Source organism: Cydia pomonella, chromosome 26 (genome assembly GCF_033807575.1).
Source record: "Cydia pomonella isolate Wapato2018A chromosome 26, ilCydPomo1, whole genome shotgun sequence".
Classification (NCBI taxonomy): domain Eukaryota; kingdom Metazoa; phylum Arthropoda; class Insecta; order Lepidoptera; family Tortricidae; genus Cydia; species Cydia pomonella.
This window is the reverse complement of record NC_084728.1, coordinates 4727894-4750027: the sequence shown is the minus strand read 5'-3', so window position 1 is coordinate 4750027 and position 22134 is coordinate 4727894. Positions and strand designations below refer to the sequence as shown.

The 22134-nt window shown below is 38.2% G+C and overlaps 5 protein-coding genes across 6 annotated transcripts; 2 read left to right on the top strand and 3 right to left on the bottom strand.

Moving 5' to 3' along the window:
* Positions 1 to 6167: 6167 nt before the first annotated feature.
* LOC133531988 (chorion class CB protein M5H4-like) lies at positions 6168 to 7482 on the bottom strand. The gene is made up of 2 exons (XM_061870446.1): positions 7356 to 7482; positions 6168 to 6636 (listed from the first exon to the last, which is right to left on the bottom strand). Exons 1-2 carry the CDS (start codon positions 7401 to 7403, stop codon positions 6334 to 6336), a joined length of 351 nt encoding a protein of 116 aa, XP_061726430.1. The 5' UTR covers positions 7404 to 7482; the 3' UTR covers positions 6168 to 6333.
* A 166-nt stretch (positions 7483 to 7648) lies between these two features.
* On the top strand, positions 7649 to 13514 carry LOC133531987 (chorion class A protein Ld19-like). Of its 2 annotated transcripts, none has more exons than XM_061870444.1 (2): positions 7649 to 7750; positions 13133 to 13514. In XM_061870444.1, exons 1-2 carry the CDS (start codon positions 7700 to 7702, stop codon positions 13472 to 13474), a joined length of 393 nt encoding a protein of 130 aa, XP_061726428.1. In that variant the 5' UTR covers positions 7649 to 7699; the 3' UTR covers positions 13475 to 13514. The 2 variants fall into 2 exon arrangements, with proteins under 2 accessions (XP_061726428.1, XP_061726429.1); XM_061870445.1 differs by lacking the exon at positions 7649 to 7750 and adding an exon at positions 12298 to 12627.
* On the bottom strand, positions 11368 to 12307 carry LOC133531986 (chorion class CB protein M5H4-like). Its single transcript, XM_061870443.1, has 2 exons — positions 12230 to 12307; positions 11368 to 11857 (listed from the first exon to the last, which is right to left on the bottom strand). Exons 1-2 carry the CDS (start codon positions 12278 to 12280, stop codon positions 11417 to 11419), a joined length of 492 nt encoding a protein of 163 aa, XP_061726427.1. The 5' UTR covers positions 12281 to 12307; the 3' UTR covers positions 11368 to 11416.
* Positions 13515 to 16803: 3289 nt separating the features above from the next.
* Positions 16804 to 18082, bottom strand: LOC133532130 (chorion class CB protein M5H4-like). Its single transcript, XM_061870661.1, has 2 exons — positions 17945 to 18082; positions 16804 to 17294 (listed from the first exon to the last, which is right to left on the bottom strand). Exons 1-2 carry the CDS (start codon positions 17993 to 17995, stop codon positions 16854 to 16856), a joined length of 492 nt encoding a protein of 163 aa, XP_061726645.1. The 5' UTR covers positions 17996 to 18082; the 3' UTR covers positions 16804 to 16853.
* A 179-nt stretch (positions 18083 to 18261) lies between these two features.
* LOC133532131 (chorion class A protein Ld12-like) lies at positions 18262 to 19237 on the top strand. Its single transcript, XM_061870662.1, has 2 exons — positions 18262 to 18366; positions 18859 to 19237. The coding sequence occupies exons 1-2, from the start codon at positions 18316 to 18318 to the stop codon at positions 19195 to 19197; spliced, it is 390 nt and encodes a 129-aa protein (XP_061726646.1). The 5' UTR covers positions 18262 to 18315; the 3' UTR covers positions 19198 to 19237.
* Positions 19238 to 22134: the final 2897 nt, after the last annotated feature.

Sequence of the window (22134 nt, the reverse complement as noted above, 5' to 3'; positions counted from 1 at the left end):
ACACAACGTAAAAAATTGCGCCACCAGAGAGCCTCGCTAAATGTACCTTGCCCATATAACATTTTGGTCTTGCCCCGCCACTGCACAGAGCTACTAACAATATAAGTACCTCACCTTTGGAAACGGACATGTTCTAAGAGCATCGTCAATTTTTTCTTTAACAAAGACGCCGAGAGCATCGTCCAATATAAAATCGCAAAGATTATAATGACCCTCCACAAAACTGCGGCGATACTCGTTGCTTAGAAACTCATAGAGGTACCAGTTTACCTGTAAATTAGAAAACAGTCCGTGCATGAGCTCCGAGTTATCATCATCAGAGGGTGAATTGCAAAAAAAATTGTTAAGGACCTGTAATTTGCCTTTTTTATGATATATGACGCAAAAGAGTAGACGAGTCGCCTGATGGTAATCAATTACGTCTATGTATACCCTTAACGACGGGTATGTCAGTGCGTTGCCAACCTTTAAGATGCGAGTACGCCCTTTTCTTGAAGATTTGAAGTTCTTAACGGTCTGGAAATGTCGCCTGCGGTTCATTACACAGTTTAGTTGTGCGAGGCACGATGATTCTGGAGAAATGCACAGTTGAGGACTGCCAACCATTTCAGTGGGTAGGATAGAAATGTTGTCGCGTAGGGCGATGGCGAAAAGAAGCGGCTGGGATTAATCCGAACAATTCCTCGGAGCACTCCCCGTTATACCTACATGCGATAAAAATGCAGAGCGAGGGGAATTAATTGATTCCATTGTGTTACGAAAATTAATCAGTGTACATTTTATATAATATGTACTTTAATATATGTATTTATATATCTTTTTTATTTATATTTGTATATGACATATTGTTTTGTTTTGTGTTTATTCTGTGCTAGACTTCTTTTATTGCATCTGGAACACCTACTGACATGACATTTTTTTTTAATTCCGTTACCTAAAGGTTGTCTGGAAGCGATCGCTTTTTAGCGATAAGACCGCCTGTTGTTTACCTCTTCTTTATGTGTTGTATTATTAGTACTGTTTCTGTATTGAGGTGTGCAATAAAGAGTATTTGTATTGTATTGTATTTTATACTCGTATAAGTTACATACGCTAACACACATCTATGTAACTTAAATAGAAACTATATACTGAATTGTCGTAACACAATGGCCGCAATTAACTAAAGACTAATTACAAATCCTTTAGTACTTACAAATATAGGATGTTTTTGTTACATCTGACCATACTTAGGGGGGTGAATATGTAAGTCACACTGGACAACTTGCACTATGGAGCCAATCTCGAAATCGAGAAAAAAAAACAACCGTTCATACATTTTGGTGAATCATATATCAATAATCTCTATGGAACAGCAGATATTTTTTCGCTATTTTGGGATGATCTACGTATTCACCCCTCAGAGTATGGTCAGATATAACAAAAACGTCAAAAACATCCTGTATTTTACAATTCACCCTAAAACGAACTGTAAACAACGTAGGAAGAGTAGACCTCGTAAGTAGTAAAACCATAATAAAGACAAAATTTTACGCGAATGCAAATTGTGTTTTAAGAGCAGGGATTTTCGATCCGTAAAACAGCCCTAAACAGCTTTTTGTAACTGTCCTGAATTTTTCTCCGAAACCATGACGACCGGTCTGGCCTAGTGGGTATGAAGCCGATGGTCCTGGGTTCGAATTCCGGTAAGGGCTTTTATTTGTGTGATGATTACGGATATTTGTTCCTTAGTCATGGATGTTTTCTATGTATTTAAGTATTTGTTTATTATATATATCGTTGTCTGAGTATCCTCAACACAAGCCTTCTTGAGCTTACTGTGGGGCTTAGTAAATTTGTGTAAGAATGTCCTATAATATTTATTTATTTATTATCATTAATTTTCGCTAAATTTACGATCCTTACGGAACTCTTTATAGTCCTCTATGGTAATGAAGCCATCCCTTTATCCTTTCTGATAGGAGAGAACGTTGAGAAACTTACTGTGACATTTTTTCCTAGAGGTTCTAAGACCTCAAAGTGCCCACTGAGATAGTGTGTCGGGTCTCGGCGGTTGTATCGTCGCGCACTCACTTTCATGTCTGCTATATACTTTGGGTTGCAGTAAGTTAATTCGATATGTTCAAAATCAGCAGAGTAAACCTTAAACATAATTAGTAATACTTAATTATTTGGGCCGTAGGCTAAACATGCCACAACGTAAACGCTGGCATGGTCGGCCTAAGTGGAGATGGCGGGACCACCTGGACGCAGTTCATCGGGAAGATTGGAAGTCTAGAGGGGAGGCCTTTGCCCAGCAGTGGGACACTATATAGGGTCGTTAAAAAAGTTTTTGTCACTGTAGTCCTGGTAGCCGTACTTACTAACCGGAAGAAGGCTAAATACCCACTTTTTTTCAGAATTCCATATCTATCATTTGCGGTTTGGTTAAAGTTCGTAGTGTGTGCAGTCCTTAATCCGCGATGTTAACGCATGGAAGAACTCCAAGTCTTGTGAAAGGTGTCCCGCTTAGCGATGTATATAATAGACTTGGCAAGAATGCGCCACAACTGTGGGCTGGACATAATCCAGTATGTAGTCCAGTAAAAAAATATGGGTACTCAAAGTCGCACGTGAAATACTGTCGCGGCACACTAGTGCTAAGGCTGCAGTCGTGTTTCACAACATTCACACTTCTTAGGTATTCTATCCGTCCATCTATTATGTAGAGACATCACTCAAATATGAGACCGTGCAAAGTGCATGGTGGGGGTAAGTAAAGCGATCCCAGTGCATAAGGTGGTAAAAATTAGAACGAACTACGGATAGCGTCTTTAACATTTCGTACTAGTTATATGGCTCGAAATGAAACTTTGATTTACGATTACTCCTGAAATATTCATTTAAATTTTATGGTGTAAGGGACTATTGTCATCTGTATAAAACGCTTAATATAACCAACGTATTATATTTGATAATTATTAAGACTGTATTCGTGTAAATAGCTTTATGTGATATTATGTGATCTTTTTCTAAAAGTTAAGAATGGGTATAGTAAGTTATCCTTAAAAGATAGACATTCAACATCGCGGACTTTTTGTAGACCCATGAAAGAGAGACAACCCCCCCATACATTGTGTTGTTATAGCTCAAACGGATTAGGCACTCCTAGCCAGTGTGACTTTTTCCGACAACATCCTTATATTTCAACCAATTTACACAAAACCTTACAAACTTATATACCTAAACCTTCTTTAAGAATCACTCTATTGATCAATGAAAGTCGTATGAAAATCCGTTCAGTAGTTATTAGTTTTGGAGTAGTTTTAGAAGATGTAGTGAATTGACGTTTTCTCCTAGTCTTGCGGACGGTTGCGTGACAGTCGTGCACATAGCGATATGCTAAAATGCCAATGATTTGCGCCGTAGCGAACGAAGCGGTAATGTTTCTCTCTGACTCTTATATGGAAGATAAAAAATAGAGAGACATTAGCGTTTCGTTCTCATCTTGACATCTTAGCTAGACCCCCAAATAAAGAAATTTTGTTTTTTGCAAATAGTTTATAAGCATAAACTCTTACCTGTTTCTTTACAGCCAAAATTACCGCTGTAAAGCTCACCGCGAGAAGCATGATGAAGCTGTAACGTATCGTCCGGTATGTCATGATGTTGTTTGCATTTTAAGTTTACTAAAACGCAACGCCCTTCAAGTAATAACCTATCATTATTGAACTCACAATCTCTAAATTTATATTACTAAAGTGAACCGGTAGTGCATGCTAACAAAAACTTAAACTGCACAGTGTTAGAGGATTCCGTATATTCATACAGTAGTATAAAGGGTACCAAAACAACAAAGTTACAAAAAAAAACTTAATAAGACTTAATACCTATGCATATTTACTAACAAACAATTAATTTTGGAGCAAACTCAAACCTGCTCAAGTGCCTGATCCAGTAATGGTAGATTCATGTTGTATACGTAGGTACGTCGCTCAGACACAGAAAGGAACAGTTTCGCTCCTTCTGCTCTACCGACCTTCTTGTAAGTAGAGTATGTGTTAAAAACATATAATACTGTTCTCATCTATGGGTAGGGACACCCCAGTACCAGCTTCTCCTTCTGGACCCCATCTAACGAAGAGCGACTCTAATTGTCGACTGCCAGCGTATTTCGGATCGGCTTGACTACTGCGATGCGTAGAGATGTGGCATGTATAACGGGGAGTGCTCCGAGGAATTTTATTGTTCGGATTAACCCCTGCCGCTTCTTTACGCCATCGCCCTACGCGACATATTCATCCTCACCACTTAGATGGTTGGCAGTCCTCAACTGTCCGTTTCTCCAGAAACTTCCTGCCTCGCAGAGCTAATCTGTGGAATAAACTGCCTGCGGTATTTCCGGACTGATACGACCTTCAAACCTTCAAGAAAAGAGCGTACTCCCATCTTAAATGCCGGCAACGCACTTACAACCCCTCTGGTGTTGCGGGTGTCCATGGGCGGCGATAATCGCTTACCGTCAGGTGATCCGTCTGCTCGTTTGCCTCCTATATCATGAAAAAAAAATATTTTTAAAGGTCTTACTTACTCCGTTGGCTCAGCGACCCAAAATGAAACTTGGCCACCGACACAAGACAGCGCCACTTTTCTCGGTCCTTTGCCACTTCTCGCCAATTGTTGACTCGAATTGTTTTTAAAGATCTATAAGAATTATTTACTGTCCCTACTTTAGTCATTATGGAAAGCCGGTTCCTATTTGTTATTTGTTCCTGTTTGTTATTATGTAGCGAATAAAGTACGTAGTAGTGTTTTACAAAATATTAAATATCTGGGCAACCGAGCTTTTCTCGGAAAACATATAAAAACTGAGATAAGCAATAGCTAGATCGATTTTTCGCCCCCGAAAACCGCCATATAGAAAATTTCATCGTAATCGTTAGAACCGTTTCCGAGATCCCCGAAATATATATATAAATATACAAGAATTGCTCGTTTATAGGTATAAGATATTCCAATATTATAAATATATTTTTTATTTTATTTGTACATAATTTTAAGATTCATTCGTGGTTAGGTACGTTGATATTCAAAGTTCAATCCAACGTCAAGAAACGGTCATATATATATTTATTTTGACGAATAAAAAGGCGTCCCGTTATTGCCATTTCGCCCACCGAACTCTGATGCATTCATTACCAATAATGACATAAACGGAATAAATGCATAAACATAATATTTATTCTACCCAGTGTTCCGTGACTAAATTAGCCAAACACACAAAACAGTCTGGCTACCCGTAGTTAAATATAGGTAATTAGCGAAGTAATATACGTTTTCCTTGGTAATAAATAAATAAATATATGGGGATAATCTTGCACAGATTGACCTACCCACAAAGCTACCGCACAGAGTTCATGTCGAATTCGTTTTCCGTGCAGGCGGCCCGTCTTTGGAACGGACTTCCCTACGGCATCAAAAATGCTCAAAATAAGTTTGCATTTAAAAAATCCTTACGTGCTTTCTTTGCTAGCAGAATGAAAAAAATAATAATGTATGGGTAAGCTCTACATGTTTTGTCGTTATTTATGTATATATTATAAGAAATATAAGTATGTATATTTATGTATGTATGTATTATGTATGTATGGTATGTTATTGTATTATATTTGGTTGTTGTTGTTAAAGTAGCACCGCCCACAATCTCTCTGCTTTGCCTAAAGGTTGACTGGTAGAGAATGCCTCATGGCATTAAGTCCGCCTTTTGTACTATAAGGTTTTCTTTTGTGCAATCAAGATTAAATAAATAAATAAAGAATAAATAAAGCTATGGATACATAGGCGATGATATACCATACCTATGTATGTATCAATTTAAGTATCTATATACCTACTTAGATACTTAACATACATCCATAACTCAGGAACAAAATTCCGTCATAATCACACAATATATATGTATATGTTACGTAATAAGCATTTGCTAAAACAAGAGTTCAAATAATATTCATCAATATTATATTTATAGTATGTATGTATATGTATGTATGTGTGTCTTATATTTATAGTGTGTATGTATTCACATATGTGATATATATATTTTGTGCAATAAAGTTTAAATAAATATATGTGTACAAGGATTCGAATGCGAGAACTCCGGCTTCAAAGAAAGAGCCATTACCGGCTAATAGGCTAGGAGACCGTTTATTATAATTATTGTAAAATTACTTCTAAGAACACAAAACCCAAATGCAAACTGCTATAGTGTTAATTAAGAAGACAATTTATAAGCAATGAGAAATTCATTTTATATTTGCATGTTTATACTGTATTTTATACAATATGTAATGGGACTTAGCGTCTGCCGCATCCGCATCCACTGGAGCCGCTGATCTGCTGCGTGATGGCGACGCTGTCCCCGCAGCCGTAGCACACCGGCGCCGAGCCGCTGGTGTCGAACTGGCCCTCGAACGCCACCGCGCTCAGGTACGGCAGCGCGCCGGACAGGTCCAGGTCGCCGGACAGGCCCAGGTCCGTGGCCACGGCGATGCCGGATGGAGTAATGGGGCCGAGAGCGGTGATGAGCAGGTCGCCGCCGCTGCTAGGGATGCTGATGGATTGGCATTGGCAACCACAGCTCCTTTGAGCAGCGATGTTCTAAAAACAACACCGATTATACTTAGTAGTTATATTTATTTACTTGCGAAGGATCTGAAGAGGGTTCGCAGAAAAACCTATTGAATCGTAAATTTTTAAATGTATCCCTTCTAGTCCCTATTAAGTATCTGTATTATTGTTTCGGTACTGATTGTCTACATAACTGAACTGAATGACTAATCTGTCTGTATAAATCTCGGGAAAAGATATATTATGATACTTTCTGTACATAATTTATCATTTTAAGGAGACGAATTATATATTTTTGAGTAACTACTCACGTTGAATCTTTTAGTATCTTATTCAATAGATTGTTGAAATATTTAGTCTTAATTGGTCTTTATGAACAGATAATTCATAACAAAAAATATGTAAAAATCTTCGTGATAATTAAATAAATAAATAAATATTATAGGACATTATTACACAAATTGACTTAGTCCCATAGTAAGCTCAATAAGGCTTGTGTTGAGGGTACTTAGACAACGATATATATAATATATAAATATTTATAAATACTTAAATACATAGAAAATACCCATGACTCAGGAACAAATATCCATGCTCATCACACAAATACATGCCCTTACCAGGATTTGAACCCGGGACCATCAGCTTCGTAGGCAGGGTCACTACCCACTAGGGCCAAACCGGTCGTCAATTATTTCAGCTATTCCTTTCAAAATGGGATGGTAAAACTCTAATAACAAAAAACATACCTGGAGGAAAAAGGCAAAAGCGCAGATGGCAACAGCCTTGAAAGCCATTTTCTAAGTTTTTGTTTCTTTCACTAACGAAGAATGATTATTTAGGTTAAAGTTCTTGTATTTTATAGTGTTCTATTAAGTAGGTTACAAATTGTTTTTTATCTCAAATATTTAGGTAACTATCTTGTGAAACTAAGAACCAATTAATTACCTATTTTGTAAGAGAACAGAGTTATTTCAGCTTTATCGCTGACCTATTTCTACATTTCGTTCTTAATGGAGTATAAAAGGATTTTCCATATGTGGGGCGTTCATTCTAATATCTTTGTTTAAAGAATATTAGTGCTGTTTGTAAAATGTCGCGCTTCGTGGTCCTCGCTATCTTCGTCCTGGCTTGCCTGCTCCAGGTAATCAAATTGGTTTATTACATAAATTAAATATTTTGAGATATTTGAGCTATTAGAGCATTTCATTAAAGGTATTCGCCTATGTAGAACGTTTCAAGTTCAACATTAAATTCATCTCTAGTAATTACGACCGGTCTGGCCTCGTGGGTAGTGACCCTGCTTATGAAGCCGATGGTCCTGGGTTCGAATCCCGATAAGGGCGTTTATTTGTGTGACGAGCACAGATATTTGTTCCTGAGTCATGGATGTTTTCTATGTATTTAAGTATTTGTATATTATATATATCGTTGTATATTATACTTACTTCTTCGATTATATTTAGAAAAAAACAGTAATATAATAGACGAACGCACCTTAAAAAAATATAACAACTTTTTGCACAAAAGCTAAAAATATATGTTGGAATAAAAACTTCAATTTTTTGCTAACACTTACATGATATCTCGGCGCAGCCGGTATCGGCCTGTCAGTTGTTCCGAACTGTCAACTGTTTGTTCTATCTGACATGCCGATACCGTCCGGCGGACTGTTATTAAACAGTGGGCCCCTTTACGCTCAGCCAGAATGAGAGAAGAAGCTGAACCTACGGGGCTTTAATGTAACCTGTTTTGTTGTGTTCGATGACACTTAGCTATCGAAAAATAAATACAGGTATTTTATAGGTTTTTTTTTTGCCAGATGGTTCTGAGCCAAAATTGCGGCTGCAACCAAATCTCGTACGGCTGCAATTCGTACGGCGGTACCGGCACCGGACAGGTGGGCGTGTCCGGCAACGTCGACGCGTGCGGCAACACCTGCGTGGTCGGCTCCGTGCCCGTGCTCGGCTCTGTGGACTTCGCCGGCTGCGTGCCCGCCTGCGGCACTCTGTGCATCTCCGGACAGTGCGGATGCGGATGCAATTAAATCAGGAAGTTGTTATATGGTTTAATCCTCTTTTATTATTAAACGGCTCATTACTTCTTAAATGTTTTTCTGTAGTATTTTTTGCTTTAGAAGCTAAGTGACTTGATCGTGTTTTTTTATTATAGTATAGATCCTAATATTTAATACCTACTTACGTCTGTATTAATCGATACACTAGTACTTATATTGTTGTCTAGGTATAGTATGTGTTAACATTTTTATTTTTTTTACTATTACCTTAAAGGATGACTCACGCTAGAACAGCCTGGGTCCGGGCCGAAGCTACCAACACTTCGTTTTCTATGACGGGTGATTTTATATAGAAAACTGAAGTGTCGGACGCCACGGCATCTTCTAGCTTGAGTTATCCTTAATTGTAACTCAAAAACCTATGTTTGTTAAAAAACTATTCACCATAAAAAACTCGAAACCTTAACAAAAGCAGCAGGCGTCCATAGGCTACAGTGACTGCTACCATCAGGCTGGCTTGTTTGCCACTGACGTAGTATTAAAAAATACAAATTAAGTAAGCATCTTTGATACGAGAAATAAATAAAATCACAGACGTCTACATAAAACGTGCCTACCACAGTAAACATTGTGACGTCAGTGACCCAGAAACACGTAATATGTGACTTTTAAACTTTAACACCGACATTGAGTCATCAAAATGTGGAATTAGTGCAATTAATGATAAACAGTAAATTGCGATATTGTCAAGCGGCTCGAAATAGGACAAAAAATACTTACATTCAAATTTGAATCAATGGTTTTAGAAAATAGAAGGGAATTTGTTTTGTTTTGTATGTATGTCGGTATGTGTGTCATTCTATTGCACATAAACAGGTTCACAAAAAAGAGACAAAATGAAAAATAAAGTTATGTACAAAGGCGAACTAATCCCTAAAAGCGATCTCTTCCAGCTAACCTTCGAGAAAATGCGAAAGGATTAAACACTATCAGGTAAAAGAAACATCAATATGAACAGTAAAAATATGAGAATTATAAAAATTAAATAGAACAACTCTTTCTTCCATCATAAAAGTTCAAATTAATTTTAATTGAATTGAAGGCAATTTGTACTAGTATTAGGACTTAGAGAGTCTAGAGGTTAGATTATGGGCCTGGGTATAGTTCGTGTCATCCACGATGACGCGCAGATTTGTCAAATCTAACCTTTAATAACATGACATTACGGGTAAAGACAAGCGTCTTCGTGAATGACTCGATCTATACTCGTAAGTGCATACAGCACTTGAAAGTTTCAAGTTGAAACTTGAAGACCGCGTCATTCAATGTTGATTAAAATATAGAGAATATACCTCATAATAGTCATAATATAGTATTCGCCTAAACTGAAGCATGAGAGACCGGCCTGGTCTTGTGGGTGACCCTGCCTATGAAGCCGATAGTCCCGGGTTCGAATCCCGGTAAGGGCATTTATTAGTGTGATGAACACAGATATTTGTTCCTGAGTCATGGGTGTGTTCTATGTATATAAAGTATGTATTTATATATACAACAATTCATCGAAACTTTAGTAATTGTTTGGAGTTATTTAATTTCAACTACTATTTATTTAAATTGATTTTACTACGTAGAAATACTATTTAACGAATATTACTTAATCGCTGATTTGTTTCAAATTAGCTTAATTGGCACAACTACAAAACATTGGAATTCATTTCTTCAACGTTGACAGAAGTGGGTTAGGTTAGGTTAGAACTGCGACCCCCAAGAAAACGAACTGTTGCCAGAAGTGGGTTAGGTTAGGTTAGAAATGCGACCCCCAAGAAAACGAACTGTTGCCAGAAGTGGGAAAGGTTAGGTTAGAACTGCGACCCCCAAGAAAACGAACTGCCGCTAGAAATGCCACACATTAAAAAAAAAGAATTTAAAGAACCCGAAATTAAAAGCCATGACATGAATTTTATTGAAATAAGTCAACTACCAATTAAAAGACCTCGGTTCAAATACCTAGTATCGAGTCCTCGACGTAATGACTTGTCGATGAAAAACTTTGTCTTTTAAATAATATTCGATTAAATGTCTGTCGGCAATTCAATGGTAAACCGCAACTTTTACTATTGGGCCAACCCCAAAATCGCAAAAAAAACAGACTTTCCCATACATTTTGCCTGGCTGATGTTGATATTTTGTATGGGAGAGTGAATTTTTTTCACGATTTTAGGATTGGCTCCACATAGTAAAAGTTGCTCAGTATAACCTATATTTTCACCCCGTAAATTATTGCAGGTGTTATCTGTCTCTATCACACTAATATGGAAGAGTGATAAAGAGGAAACAGCGTTTCGTTTAGTTTTCGGCAAACGATTGTAGGTATATTCTCTATATTTTAATCAACATTGAATGACGCGGTCTTCAAGTTTCATGTATGCACTTACGAGAGTAATAGATCGATTCATTTACGAAGACGCTTGTCTTTACCCGTAATGTCATGTTATTAAAGGTTAGATTTGACAAATCTGCGCGTCATCGTGGATGACACGAACTATACCCAGGCCCATAATCTAACCTCTAGACTCTCTAAGTCCTAATACTAGTACAAATTGCCTTCAATTGTTATCTTGGCCAGGCCTCCTGATCTTCTATAAATATGATGGCAATTTGCCGCCGCAGTAATTTTACTCTGCATGCGTGTGCGTGGCAATTTTAGCAATTATTTTATAATGATGTAGCAAAAAGAAAACCGATATAATTAAGGGATTTATTCAAAAAATCTATCCGTAATAAAACTTATTTTTAATATTTGCATCCGCATCTGCCAAGAGAGGATAGACTGTAGGAGCCAGAGCCAACACTGCCTCCGATTTGTTCAGTAATGGCGACGCAATCGCCACAGCCATACGCCACCGGCACGGCGCCGCTGGTGGCGAACTGGCCCTGGAACTCCACCGCGCTCAGATACGGCAGCTCGCCGGACAGCTCCAGGTCTCCCGCCAGACCGAGCTCGGTGGCGACGGCGATGCCAGAGGGCGCGATGGGGCCGATGCTAGAAATAACCAAAGCTCCTCCATTGTTAGGGATCTCAATGGACACGCAGTTGCTTGAATAGCTTTTAGGTGCAATAGCAATCGGTTTGTATGATATCTCTTCAATTTTTTCGATTTCTTTGACATTCACTTTGCCAGAGCCGCAGCCGCAGTTTGATGATTTTGGGAGATAATAGGGTCCAGCCAAGGACTGTAAACAACAGATCATAAAATGAAGTAAAAACTACGAATTCTAAAATATTATTTCCATATTTCAAGTACTTAAGAAGTCATGCAAGGAAGCTTCTGTAGTGGTGCTTCATCTAGCTTAGTGCCCAATACAGTTCAGTTTGAGCGTAACATATGTTTGATTTAGATTCTTCTTAACGCCATCCGTACATGGCGAGCAAAGCAGCGTCAAAGCGGTGTATTTTTCCACGATTTCCTACACGTTTTATGCTAATTGTCAGCAAATGTAAAAAAAGAATGAAATGTAAATAAGAAAAATGTAAGAACACAATTTTACTTTCACTTTTTCTAAATTTCTTTGACCATAAATATATTCAGAAAGAATTCACCATACCAGCTGAACAAAAACTGCAAATGCACAGAAAAGTACAGCCTTACACGCCATTTTAATGTTACTTCTTACTGTTAGGATGTAGGTACTGTGACTGAGGGATTCTGCCCCCTGGTTTTATTTAAAACCTTGTTATCTATTGCTCAACTAAAAATATAATGCAAACGCTATATTTTCGTGAAAAGTTATTAGCTAATTATATCACATGCTTTATCACCTTTCACTGTAAAGAAAAAGCAACATAGTTGTTATCACTAACCTAATTTCCTAATGTTGTATGAAATAGTTTGTATAAATATGGTAAATATGTTGTTAAAATCATCTTTTAACAAGTAAAAGTAAAACATTACACCATGTCTCGCTTTGCCATCCTCGCCCTCGCCCAGGCTTTCCTTATTCAGGTAAAAACTCAAAAAGTCTTACATACAACACCTACTTTTACATTTTTAGATAGGATTTTTGCTTGCCTTAGTTACCTTAATATTAGGGATACGTTTTATTTTCACAGCAGCTTAACTAAAGCAATATGTAAAACCAATTTCAAGGATAGTCCGCATGAATTAATGAACATCTTTATTTCAGGCAACTAGGCTGGCCTATAGAGAAATACCTTAAAATTAGCATACATACCTATTACAATAAAGATATCTTAAAAACTGAAAACTAAAAAAACACATTATGGCTGCGATGCATTCATTACGCAACCCCACGGTGTTAGGGAGTCGGCTGCGGAACTGCTGGAACTTGACCCCTTCAGCTAAAAGTCCTTTGTGATAGATCATCCTTGATATAAAACTATAAATCACTTCTTCTGCAAACCTATGAATACTAATATTGTATTGCGTTTGAAAAGTCAACCGCATAGAAGATGCAATAAACAGTAATAATATATTTTCTCTTTTACAGATGGCTCTGAGCCAACAATGTGGTTGTAATCAAATCTCTTACGGATCCCCTAGCGTCATCGAGCTCGAGAAAATAAGCTTGAGTGCACCCAGCAGTGCCAGCATTAGCTACAGTGCACCTAGCATCAGTCTAAGTGCACCTAGCTACTCACAAAGCTACAGCGCGTCGTACGGCGGCTCGGGCACCGGGCAGGTCGGCGTGTCCGGCGACATCGGCGCGAGCGGCACCACCGTCGTCGTCGGCTCCGTGCCCGTGCTCGGCTCCGTCGAGTTCAGCGGTAAAGTGCCGGCGTCCGGTTCCGTGTCTATTACCGGACAGTGCGGATGCGGTTGCATAGCTTAAAGTAGATTTTTTTAATACAATAAAAGTAAGATATCAGTGACATGTTTGATTATTTTTAGACTAATCTTCACCAAAACTACCCAGTCATTTTGTGAGCTAGCGGCTTTACCTATGGTACGGAGGTACTTTTTGATTGACATGACAGTTTTTTTAGGGTTGCGTAGCCAAATGGCAAAAAACGGAACCCTTAAGGATTCGTCATATTTGTCTGTCCGTCCGTCTGTCATACAGCCACTTTTTTCCGAAACTATAAGAACTTTACTGTTGAAACTTGGTAGATGTATTCTGTGAACCACATTAAGATTTTCACACAAAAATTGAATAACAAATAAAAAAAATTTGGGGGTTCCCCATACTTAGAACGGAAACTCAATTTTTTTTTTTATCAAACGCATACGTGTGGCTTATGGATAGGTCTTCAAAAATGATATTGAGGTTTCTAATATCATTTTTTTTTCTAAACTGAATAGTTTGCACGAGAGACACTTCCAAAGTGGTAAAATGTGTTTGTCCCCCCCTGTAACTTCTAAAATAAGAGAATGATAAAACTAAAAAAAAATATGATGTACATGAAACCATGAAAACTTCCACCGAAAATTGATTTGAACGAGATCTAGTAAGAAAATGTTTTTAATACGTCATATTCATATCATTTACTGCATACAATGGAACCCTTCATGGGCGAGTATGACTCGCACTTGGCTGCTTTTTATCTTACTCATTGCTTAAAAACTTGTCTTTCAGTTAAAATTAAACTAAACCTTCTTGATGTCGATCGCTTCTTATATAATATATTCTTGGTTTAGCTTTTTAAATATTACATGGTATTATATAACAAACGTATAAAATGTGATTAAAACTCGGTTGAATTAAGCCGTTCATCTAGAATATATTATGATGTAGCGATTGACATCAAAATCAAAGTGATTTATTAAGATTTAGTTAGTGAAAACTGGAGTACTGATTATAATTAGGTACTTTTGACTATACTTATTTGTTATTGAGGGGGGAAAATATTTATTTATTAGGGATCATGACAGAATTCCAATTATCATTCATTCAAATCTTTTACCCTACACCTCTGACCCGAGAAGATTTAAATCCCCCCTCAATTGGAGGAGGGTATCCCAATATGGACCGGCAAGAAACTCGGCGGGACACATCTTTTCAAAACATTACATCTTATAATTAACATGCATTAAATAAGATATAAAATATATACAATTTAGATTACTATAGAAATCATGCAATTACATACAGTAGCTACTTTTCTTTATAGAATTTGGAAATGTGGAAATTGTTTATGTCCCGAGGAAAAACATAAGATAGTTTTTATCACACAGAAAACATCAATGTACATGTGCTCAAACGAAGTCCGCTGGTCCGAAAACGCTGGTGGCCTAGCGGTAAAAGCGTGCGACTTGCAATCCGGAGGTCGCGGGTTCAAACCCCGGCTCGTACCAATGAGTTTTTCGGAACTTATGTACGAAATATCATTTGATATTTACCAGTCGCTTTTCGGTGAAGGAAAACATCGTGAGGAAACCGGACTAATCCCAACAAGGCCTAGTTTATCCTCTGGGTTGGAAGGTCTGATGGCAGTCGCTTTCGTAAAAACTAGTGCCTACGCCAAATCTTGGGATTAGTTGTCAAGTGGACCCCAGGCTCCCATGAGCCGTGGCAAATGCCGGGACAACGCGAGGAAGAAGAAGAAGTACACGACCTTAGTTCCCATATGTTAAGTGGTGACGTGACAGAAAATTTGCTAAAAATTGATATCTGAGGATCCGAAAGATACCTTAATATGAATTTGTAGTCAAATATGTACAAAATGGCCGCCATTTTGAATTTATTTATTTTTGGTATGATCATGTTAAAATCCGAAATGGTCATGGTCAGGTGTGTCCAATCCACCAAACCTTGCTGGTAGTGACATTGTAATTGATGGTGGGTTCCTTCTACATCGAGTGGTTTTGCAATCCAAGGAAAAAATCTCGGAGACCGCTTGGGGATCGCTTATTTCGGAGAGTGTGCCGAGGAACTGCACAACCTTATTCCTCCGTCCCCATTTCACCATCGGACTACCAGACAATCGGCACTCCGGCACCGCTTCATGGTAGGTATTCCACAAATACGCACGAAGCGTTTTGCTTCAACATTTCTTATGCGAACTGCCAAGGAGTGGAATGCCCTGCCCGAGTCTGTGTTTCCGCATGAGTACAATCTGGGTCTCTTCAAGGCTAGGGTAAATAGGTATCTCATAGGTAAGCGTGCTCCACCGTAGACCGCATCATCACTTACCATCAGGTGAGATCGTGGTCAAACGCTTGCCTATCGTTATAAAAAAAAAAAAAAAATCTCCTAAGGCTCTCAAAATTTATGCACACCTCCTGGGATTGCGCAAACTCGGATTACTCGCGTTTAGGACCAAATGAATGGCTATCCCTTTACCAGGCTAAGGGATATATATTTCCCACATGAAGCACTTCAAACATGTGTTCTATTTTAGATGAGTAAGACTGACATTCCATTGTCATTTCTGAACTGTCAGCCTGGTAAAGGGTTAAAATGCTTTTTTTGGATCTAATTTGATTAGCCTAAATTGCATGTCAGTTATAATATTTCCTTAATAATTGAAATTATATTATTTGCATACCGTACAAAATAATTAGGTAATTTGCTGCATCTGTCTACCGAGTCTGATGACAAAGCGTCTCATAAAGTAGAACTGCTATTAAATAAAATGAAAGATTACTTAAGTAGGTAAGGATCTATTCTACATTTACAAACATGTTTACGTTGGTAATGGTCATGTGTTATCTGACATTCTTTAAATACATGCATATGGAGATATAATTATAATAAACCTAAATAAAAACCTTTAAGGATGAAATGGATGACACTTCATTTTCTATGACAGGTGATCGGTGACCATGTATGTTTTCTATACAAAATGAAGTGTCGGGCGCCCCGGCCCGGCCCGGGCCGGTCTAAAGTCACAGTATCCAATCATTCGTCAATAACATTTAATATAAAACGATATTATAAACTTATGGATATAAAAAAATCATGGTTTAATTATTTACTCAAAAAAATACACATACAGGTACTTATTACTTATACAAGATTTACGCCAAACTGCATGATACCTGCATGTTCCTTGGCGAACTGAGCACTAGACATACTTCCTTATTATCTACTGTGTAAGGTGTAGGTACTAACAGAAACATACTTAGCTGTTGGTAGTATCTTAAAGCAATAAGACTAGAGGTTAACACTAAAATAATTGTGCCTAATATATGTTTTAGGGAAAAAATAATGACAAGATATTTGTATATAAATATTAATTTATTAAAACATCCTAAACAAAATGTTATTTTTAGTATTTGCCGCAACCGCAGCTGATGATCTTGGACGAGCCAGAGTTGATATTGGCGTTGATGCCGCTGGGGTTGCCGAGCTCCTGCGTGATGGCGACACAGTCCCCGCAGCCGTACGCCACTGGCACGGCGCCGCTAGTGTCGAACTTGCCCTCGAACGCCACCGCACTCAGGTACGGCAGCTCGCCGGAGAGCACCAGGTCTCCCGCCAGAGCTAGGTCGGTGGCGACGGCGATGCCGGCGGGCGCGATTGGGCCGATGCTAGAAATAGTTAGGGCCCCTCCGTTGTTGGGGATATCGATAGACACGCAGTTGCTTGAGTAGCTTCTGATAGGTTTGTAAGATATCTCTTCGATTTCGTCGATTTCTTTGATAATCACTTTACCAGAGCTGCAGCCACAACTTGATGATTTTGGGAGGTAATACGGACCAGCCAGAGACTGAAATGGAGTATTTATTTAGTAAACGGCATGACTGTTTAAATAACTTTGATATCCTAACCCATTTCTTAATTAAAAGTAATTTAAACTACTAAGATACCTAAAATTGGAAACCTCGAGAGTTTCTCTAATTATGTAACTAGAGTCAAACCAAGCTAACTATGCACGAAATTGACAAGACCACTAAAAACCTCAAATTCCTGTAAAATTGACATGAAGTTCTTGGAAGACCTTCCACATTTGTATCCATTAAATAACTGCCAATTGCCTGAGGTCACTTAATTCCACATAGATTGAAATACTAAAGGATGACTCACGCTAGAACTGTCTAGGTCCGGACCGAGGTGTCCGATACTTTTTTTATACACAAAACATCAAGTGATCACCGATCACCCGTCTTAGAAAACAAGGTGTTATCGGAAGCTTCCGCCTCGGCTCAGACCGCTCTAGCTTGACTCATGCTTTAAGGATGATTCAAGCTAGACCAGGCCAGGACCGGGCCATGGCGTCCGACACGTCATTTTCTATGACGGCTGATCGGTGATCACGTGGAGCTTTCCATAGAAACCGAAGCGCCGGAACCTCCGGCCCGGCTCCGGCCCAGTCTAGTGTGACTCATTGTTAATGCTATGAAATAAAATTTATAATACCTGCTGAACCAAAACTGCAAACATGCAGAGAACTACAGACTTTAATGCCATTTTAATGATAGTAAGTCTATGTAAGTAAGTAATCTTGTATGCAAGTAACTGTTACTTTGAGATACTGCCACCTAGTTTTATTTAACCCTTCTTATCTATTACTTCACTAAAGACATGTACTCATTCGCCATATTTTTGTAAAAAGTTATTAAGTAATTTCATTTTGTCACGTGCATATCAGCTTTCACTGTAAGTACAACAGGACTTGTTATCATTGACCTAATTTCCTCATGTTATGTGAAATGGTTAGTATAAAAGTAATAGAAAGGTTGGTTAAAACATTACATTTCTTTTGACAAGGAAAAGTAACACATCACACCATGTCACGCTTTGTTGTCCTCGCCCTGTGTGCTCAAGCTTACCTAATTCAGGTAAAACTCGATAATTCATCTACAAACACAAATATAATTAACTTTTACACATGTTTTAACAGAATTTTGCGAGCCTTTATTGGGGTTGCCTTTTATATTAGGTAGTCTAGTTTCTTGACAGCTCAGCTGAGTTAAATAATTTCAGCTATAATATTATATAAATAAGAAAGTAGGTTGGTCTCCTTATATTTCTGTTACCTGTTTTAGTAGAACTGATTTAAATATAATGGAGATATGGTGAGATGACATAAAATATTTTTTACGTTAATTATCTCTCTACGAACAAACAATCGCGGACAGAAGCCAGTATCATTATCCTACTGAATATTTAATAAAAAAAATAGGTAAATTGCAGAAATCCTCTAGACAATTAATTAGGTTCAGGTCCGTCTAGTTCGGGCCGCGATTCACGTGCTCTTTCATATCGGGCAAAGCCCGACATTAGGAGCGCGCTTAGCAATCAACAATAATAATAGGTTTTTTCTGTTACAGGCGGTTTTCAGCCAACAGTGCGGTTGTAATCAAATCTCTTATGGATCGCCCGGCCTCATCGAGCTCGGCGGCATCGAGAAAATAAGTCTAAGTGCACCCAGTGCCAGTATTAGCTACAGTTCACCTAGTATCAGCCTCAGCGCGCCCAACTATGCTTCTGCGTCGTACGGCGGCTCGGGCACCGGGCAGGTCGGCGTGTCCGGCGACATCGGCGCGAGCGGAACTACCGTCGTCGTCGGCTCCGTGCCCGTGCTTGGCTCCGTCGAGTTTAGCGGTAAAGTGCCGGCGACCGGTTCCGTATCTATTTCCGGACAGTGCGGATGCGGGTGCAAAGCTTAAGGTCTAATATATATCACAATAAAATTAATTACAACTGAAATGTTTTCTTTTAGAACCGTTTAATCATTACTGTGTGGTGGTTACAGCAGGTACGATAAACATTTTTAATTATTTATTTTTTAATATAGTAATTCAGTTGTGCTATTTTGCCGGAATAGTATCGTACTTATAGAATAGTTTGTTTTACATTTTAGATAGGAAATGAGATATATGATTTAAAAAGTAAGAAGCAAGTACATAGGTGAGTGTGTGAGTACTAGTATTATATGATCTGTGGTGTGAGTGAGGATATCCATTATTTATTGATTTTCAGAAAATAATAACGCACTCCCCTAAATTGGTTTCTTTAAAAATAAATTTAAGGTCATTCTTGTAACTGCAACCTGTGCCGACTTACATGCTATTATCCCATACAATGTATGGAAATGCCCTTTTTTCATTTAAGCCGTCTATAAGAAATTCTAGGAATACAGTTCTTTTTGTTTATAAAAAAAAGCTTCAATGCCTTGGGACAATTTAGCCAGTCTCCTGGTAATGAGATCAGATTATATGACAACTATACAGTGTACGGTTAGAACAAGATATACGGGTATAAGCTCATAGGAAAGCGATAGCGTTTTTTGAATTTTAGAATTTTAACAACATTAATGAGAAAAAAAAAAACACTAGGCGTCATTACCAGTAAGGCGCTCAATCAGAAGAAATAAAATGACGAAACATAGTCGCAATACCAGTTGACTTGTCACAACAATCACATTTTGGATTTTTTTACGTACAAAATATATTTATTGTAAAATATTTCTGTGTTTTACAACTCGTTTTTCGAAGAAGAAATAGTAATCATCGAAATTAATAATACATAACGTGGTTAAACTCGGAAGATAACATAAAACTTGTTTTAAAGGCGGATGGCCAAAAATTCAAGTTTACATATTATGATCTGATTTAAAGATGTTTATGAATGATCTTATGAAGTGTGGAATTAAAAGGAGTGAAATCTCTTATGGTAGAACTGTTGCAAAAATGTCCAGCTGTCAGCTATAAATAATAGTTCGAAAACTCTCCAGAGTAGCTAAGAAGTCTATGAATATAATTATAACCATTGGTAAATAAAGGCATCAATGCCATCAATGTACAATTGTTGATGAAATACGTTGTATTTTGGTCTAATTTATCTACTGTCAAGTTATGAAGTTAGATCAAAATATCCGTTATATACCTACAGGTTTCTTATTTAGTTACCTGCAATAATTTACGGGGTGAATACGAGTATGTATGTCATACTGAGCAACTTTTACTATGGGACTAGCCACGAAATTGCAAAAAAAATTGCTGTTTCATACATTTTGGCTGGTCTGATGCTGAGATTTTTGGACCCCGTTATTTATTGCAGCTGAATAAAAAAACAGGCCTGGTTGTCGTCGTCAAACGTCGAATTGTGGCCAAACAACCAACGTAATGGCTCCTCTACACGATGGACCATCATAGTGGCCCACTAAGCTGGGCCAGCGTGTAGAGAAGGTAGTGGTGTCGGATGGCTTATGGCGCGCGGAATGGCGATGGGATGGCCGCGGTGTCGGTTTTTCGTCCGCACATCAAAGGCAGTGGACCAGCGATGGCTGTCCGCATCTACACGGTCGTGGCCCATCCCACAGTGCGTGCTCGAACGCGGTCGAGTGAGGACGTTCGTGCTGTGTATTATTTTGATTAAAAATGACGAGTATGTGGCCGCATCACGAAAGAATAAAGTTTTTAGAGTTATATCGGGGAGAAAGCGTAACATGGAACCCCAAACATAAAGACCAAAACTATAGAAATAAGGTAGCAGGATATTAAAAAAAACAAGCTTTTATAAAAAAATAGTGCACGAATTAATTAGAGGATTAGGAAAATTACTTATACATTACGCAGACATCTGTATATACAGTACATTCACAATTTAAATAAATAAATATACCAATAATAAAAGAAATTAATATTAGATACCTACATATCTAAATATACATACATAAATTATATATATGTACAATATATACCTACCCAGGACAAGTAATGATTTTTAGTAAGGTTTCAAAGCTTTGAAGAGTTTATTGCACAATTTAAATTGACTTACGTGACAACCTGTGTGGCCTAGTGGGTAGTGACCCTGCCAATGAAGCCGATGGTCCCGGGTTCAAATCCTGGTAAGGACATTTATTCGTGTGATGAGCATGGATATTCGTTCCGGAGTCATGGATGTCTTCTATGTATTTAAGTATTTCTATGTATTTAAGTATTTTTTTTAGTTCTATGTGTTTAGAGCTCAACGAGGGGGGGGGGGGGTGGGGTTAGGGTCGGCAACGCGCATGTAACTCCTCTGGAGTTGCAGGTGTACATAGGCTACGGAGACTGCTTACCATCAGGCAGGCCGTATGCTTGTTTGCCACCGACGTAGTATAAAAAAAAAATGTATATAATATGTATATCGTTGTCTAAGTACCCACAACACAAGCCTTATTGCGCTTTCCGTGGGACTTAGTCAATTTGTGTAATACTGTCCCATAATAAGTAGTTTATTTATTTATTTATTTATTGCGATGGATAGATAACATCCACCATAATCTTCTACGTCATTTCTTTTTAATTACTTTATTATTGTGCAGATTAAGAAAAGGTTGGTACGTGGCGTATAAATAAATTGCTGCAGCGGCTAATGCTCCCACGTCCATCTTGGAAGACGAATAGATCGCAACTGAATGTCGCCATCGTGTAGTGGCGTGTCAGCCATCGCATGGCCATCTCGCTGGGCCAGCGCTGGGCCATCGTGAAGAGGAGCCATAAAGGGCGCACTTACGCAGCAAAAGGCTTTGAATGTATGGATGTTTGCATCATGTTGCCTGTTGAATATCAGTGGCGGCTTCAATACATATCAACAATTTTAATTACCACTACCTATAC

Coding starts and splice junctions, on each gene's coding strand:
- LOC133531988 (XM_061870446.1), bottom strand. CDS start 7,403: ATGGCTTTCAAGGCTGTTGCCATCTGCGCTTTTGCCTTTTTCCTCCAG. Junction 6,637..7,355: donor CTTTTGCCTTTTTCCTCCAG/GTATGTTTTTTG, acceptor TGTTGTTTTTAG/AACATCGCTGCTCAAAGGAG.
- LOC133531987 (XM_061870444.1), top strand. CDS start 7,700: ATGTCGCGCTTCGTGGTCCTCGCTATCTTCGTCCTGGCTTGCCTGCTC. Junction 7,751..13,132: donor TCCTGGCTTGCCTGCTCCAG/GTAATCAAATTG, acceptor TCTCTTTTACAG/ATGGCTCTGAGCCAACAATG.
- LOC133531986 (XM_061870443.1), bottom strand. CDS start 12,280: ATGGCGTGTAAGGCTGTACTTTTCTGTGCATTTGCAGTTTTTGTTCAG. Junction 11,858..12,229: donor TTGCAGTTTTTGTTCAGCTG/GTATGGTGAATT, acceptor TGTTGTTTACAG/TCCTTGGCTGGACCCTATTA.
- LOC133532130 (XM_061870661.1), bottom strand. CDS start 17,995: ATGGCATTAAAGTCTGTAGTTCTCTGCATGTTTGCAGTTTTGGTTCAG. Junction 17,295..17,944: donor TTGCAGTTTTGGTTCAGCAG/GTATTATAAATT, acceptor ACTCCATTTCAG/TCTCTGGCTGGTCCGTATTA.
- LOC133532131 (XM_061870662.1), top strand. CDS start 18,316: ATGTCACGCTTTGTTGTCCTCGCCCTGTGTGCTCAAGCTTACCTAATT. Junction 18,367..18,858: donor CTCAAGCTTACCTAATTCAG/GTAAAACTCGAT, acceptor TTTCTGTTACAG/GCGGTTTTCAGCCAACAGTG.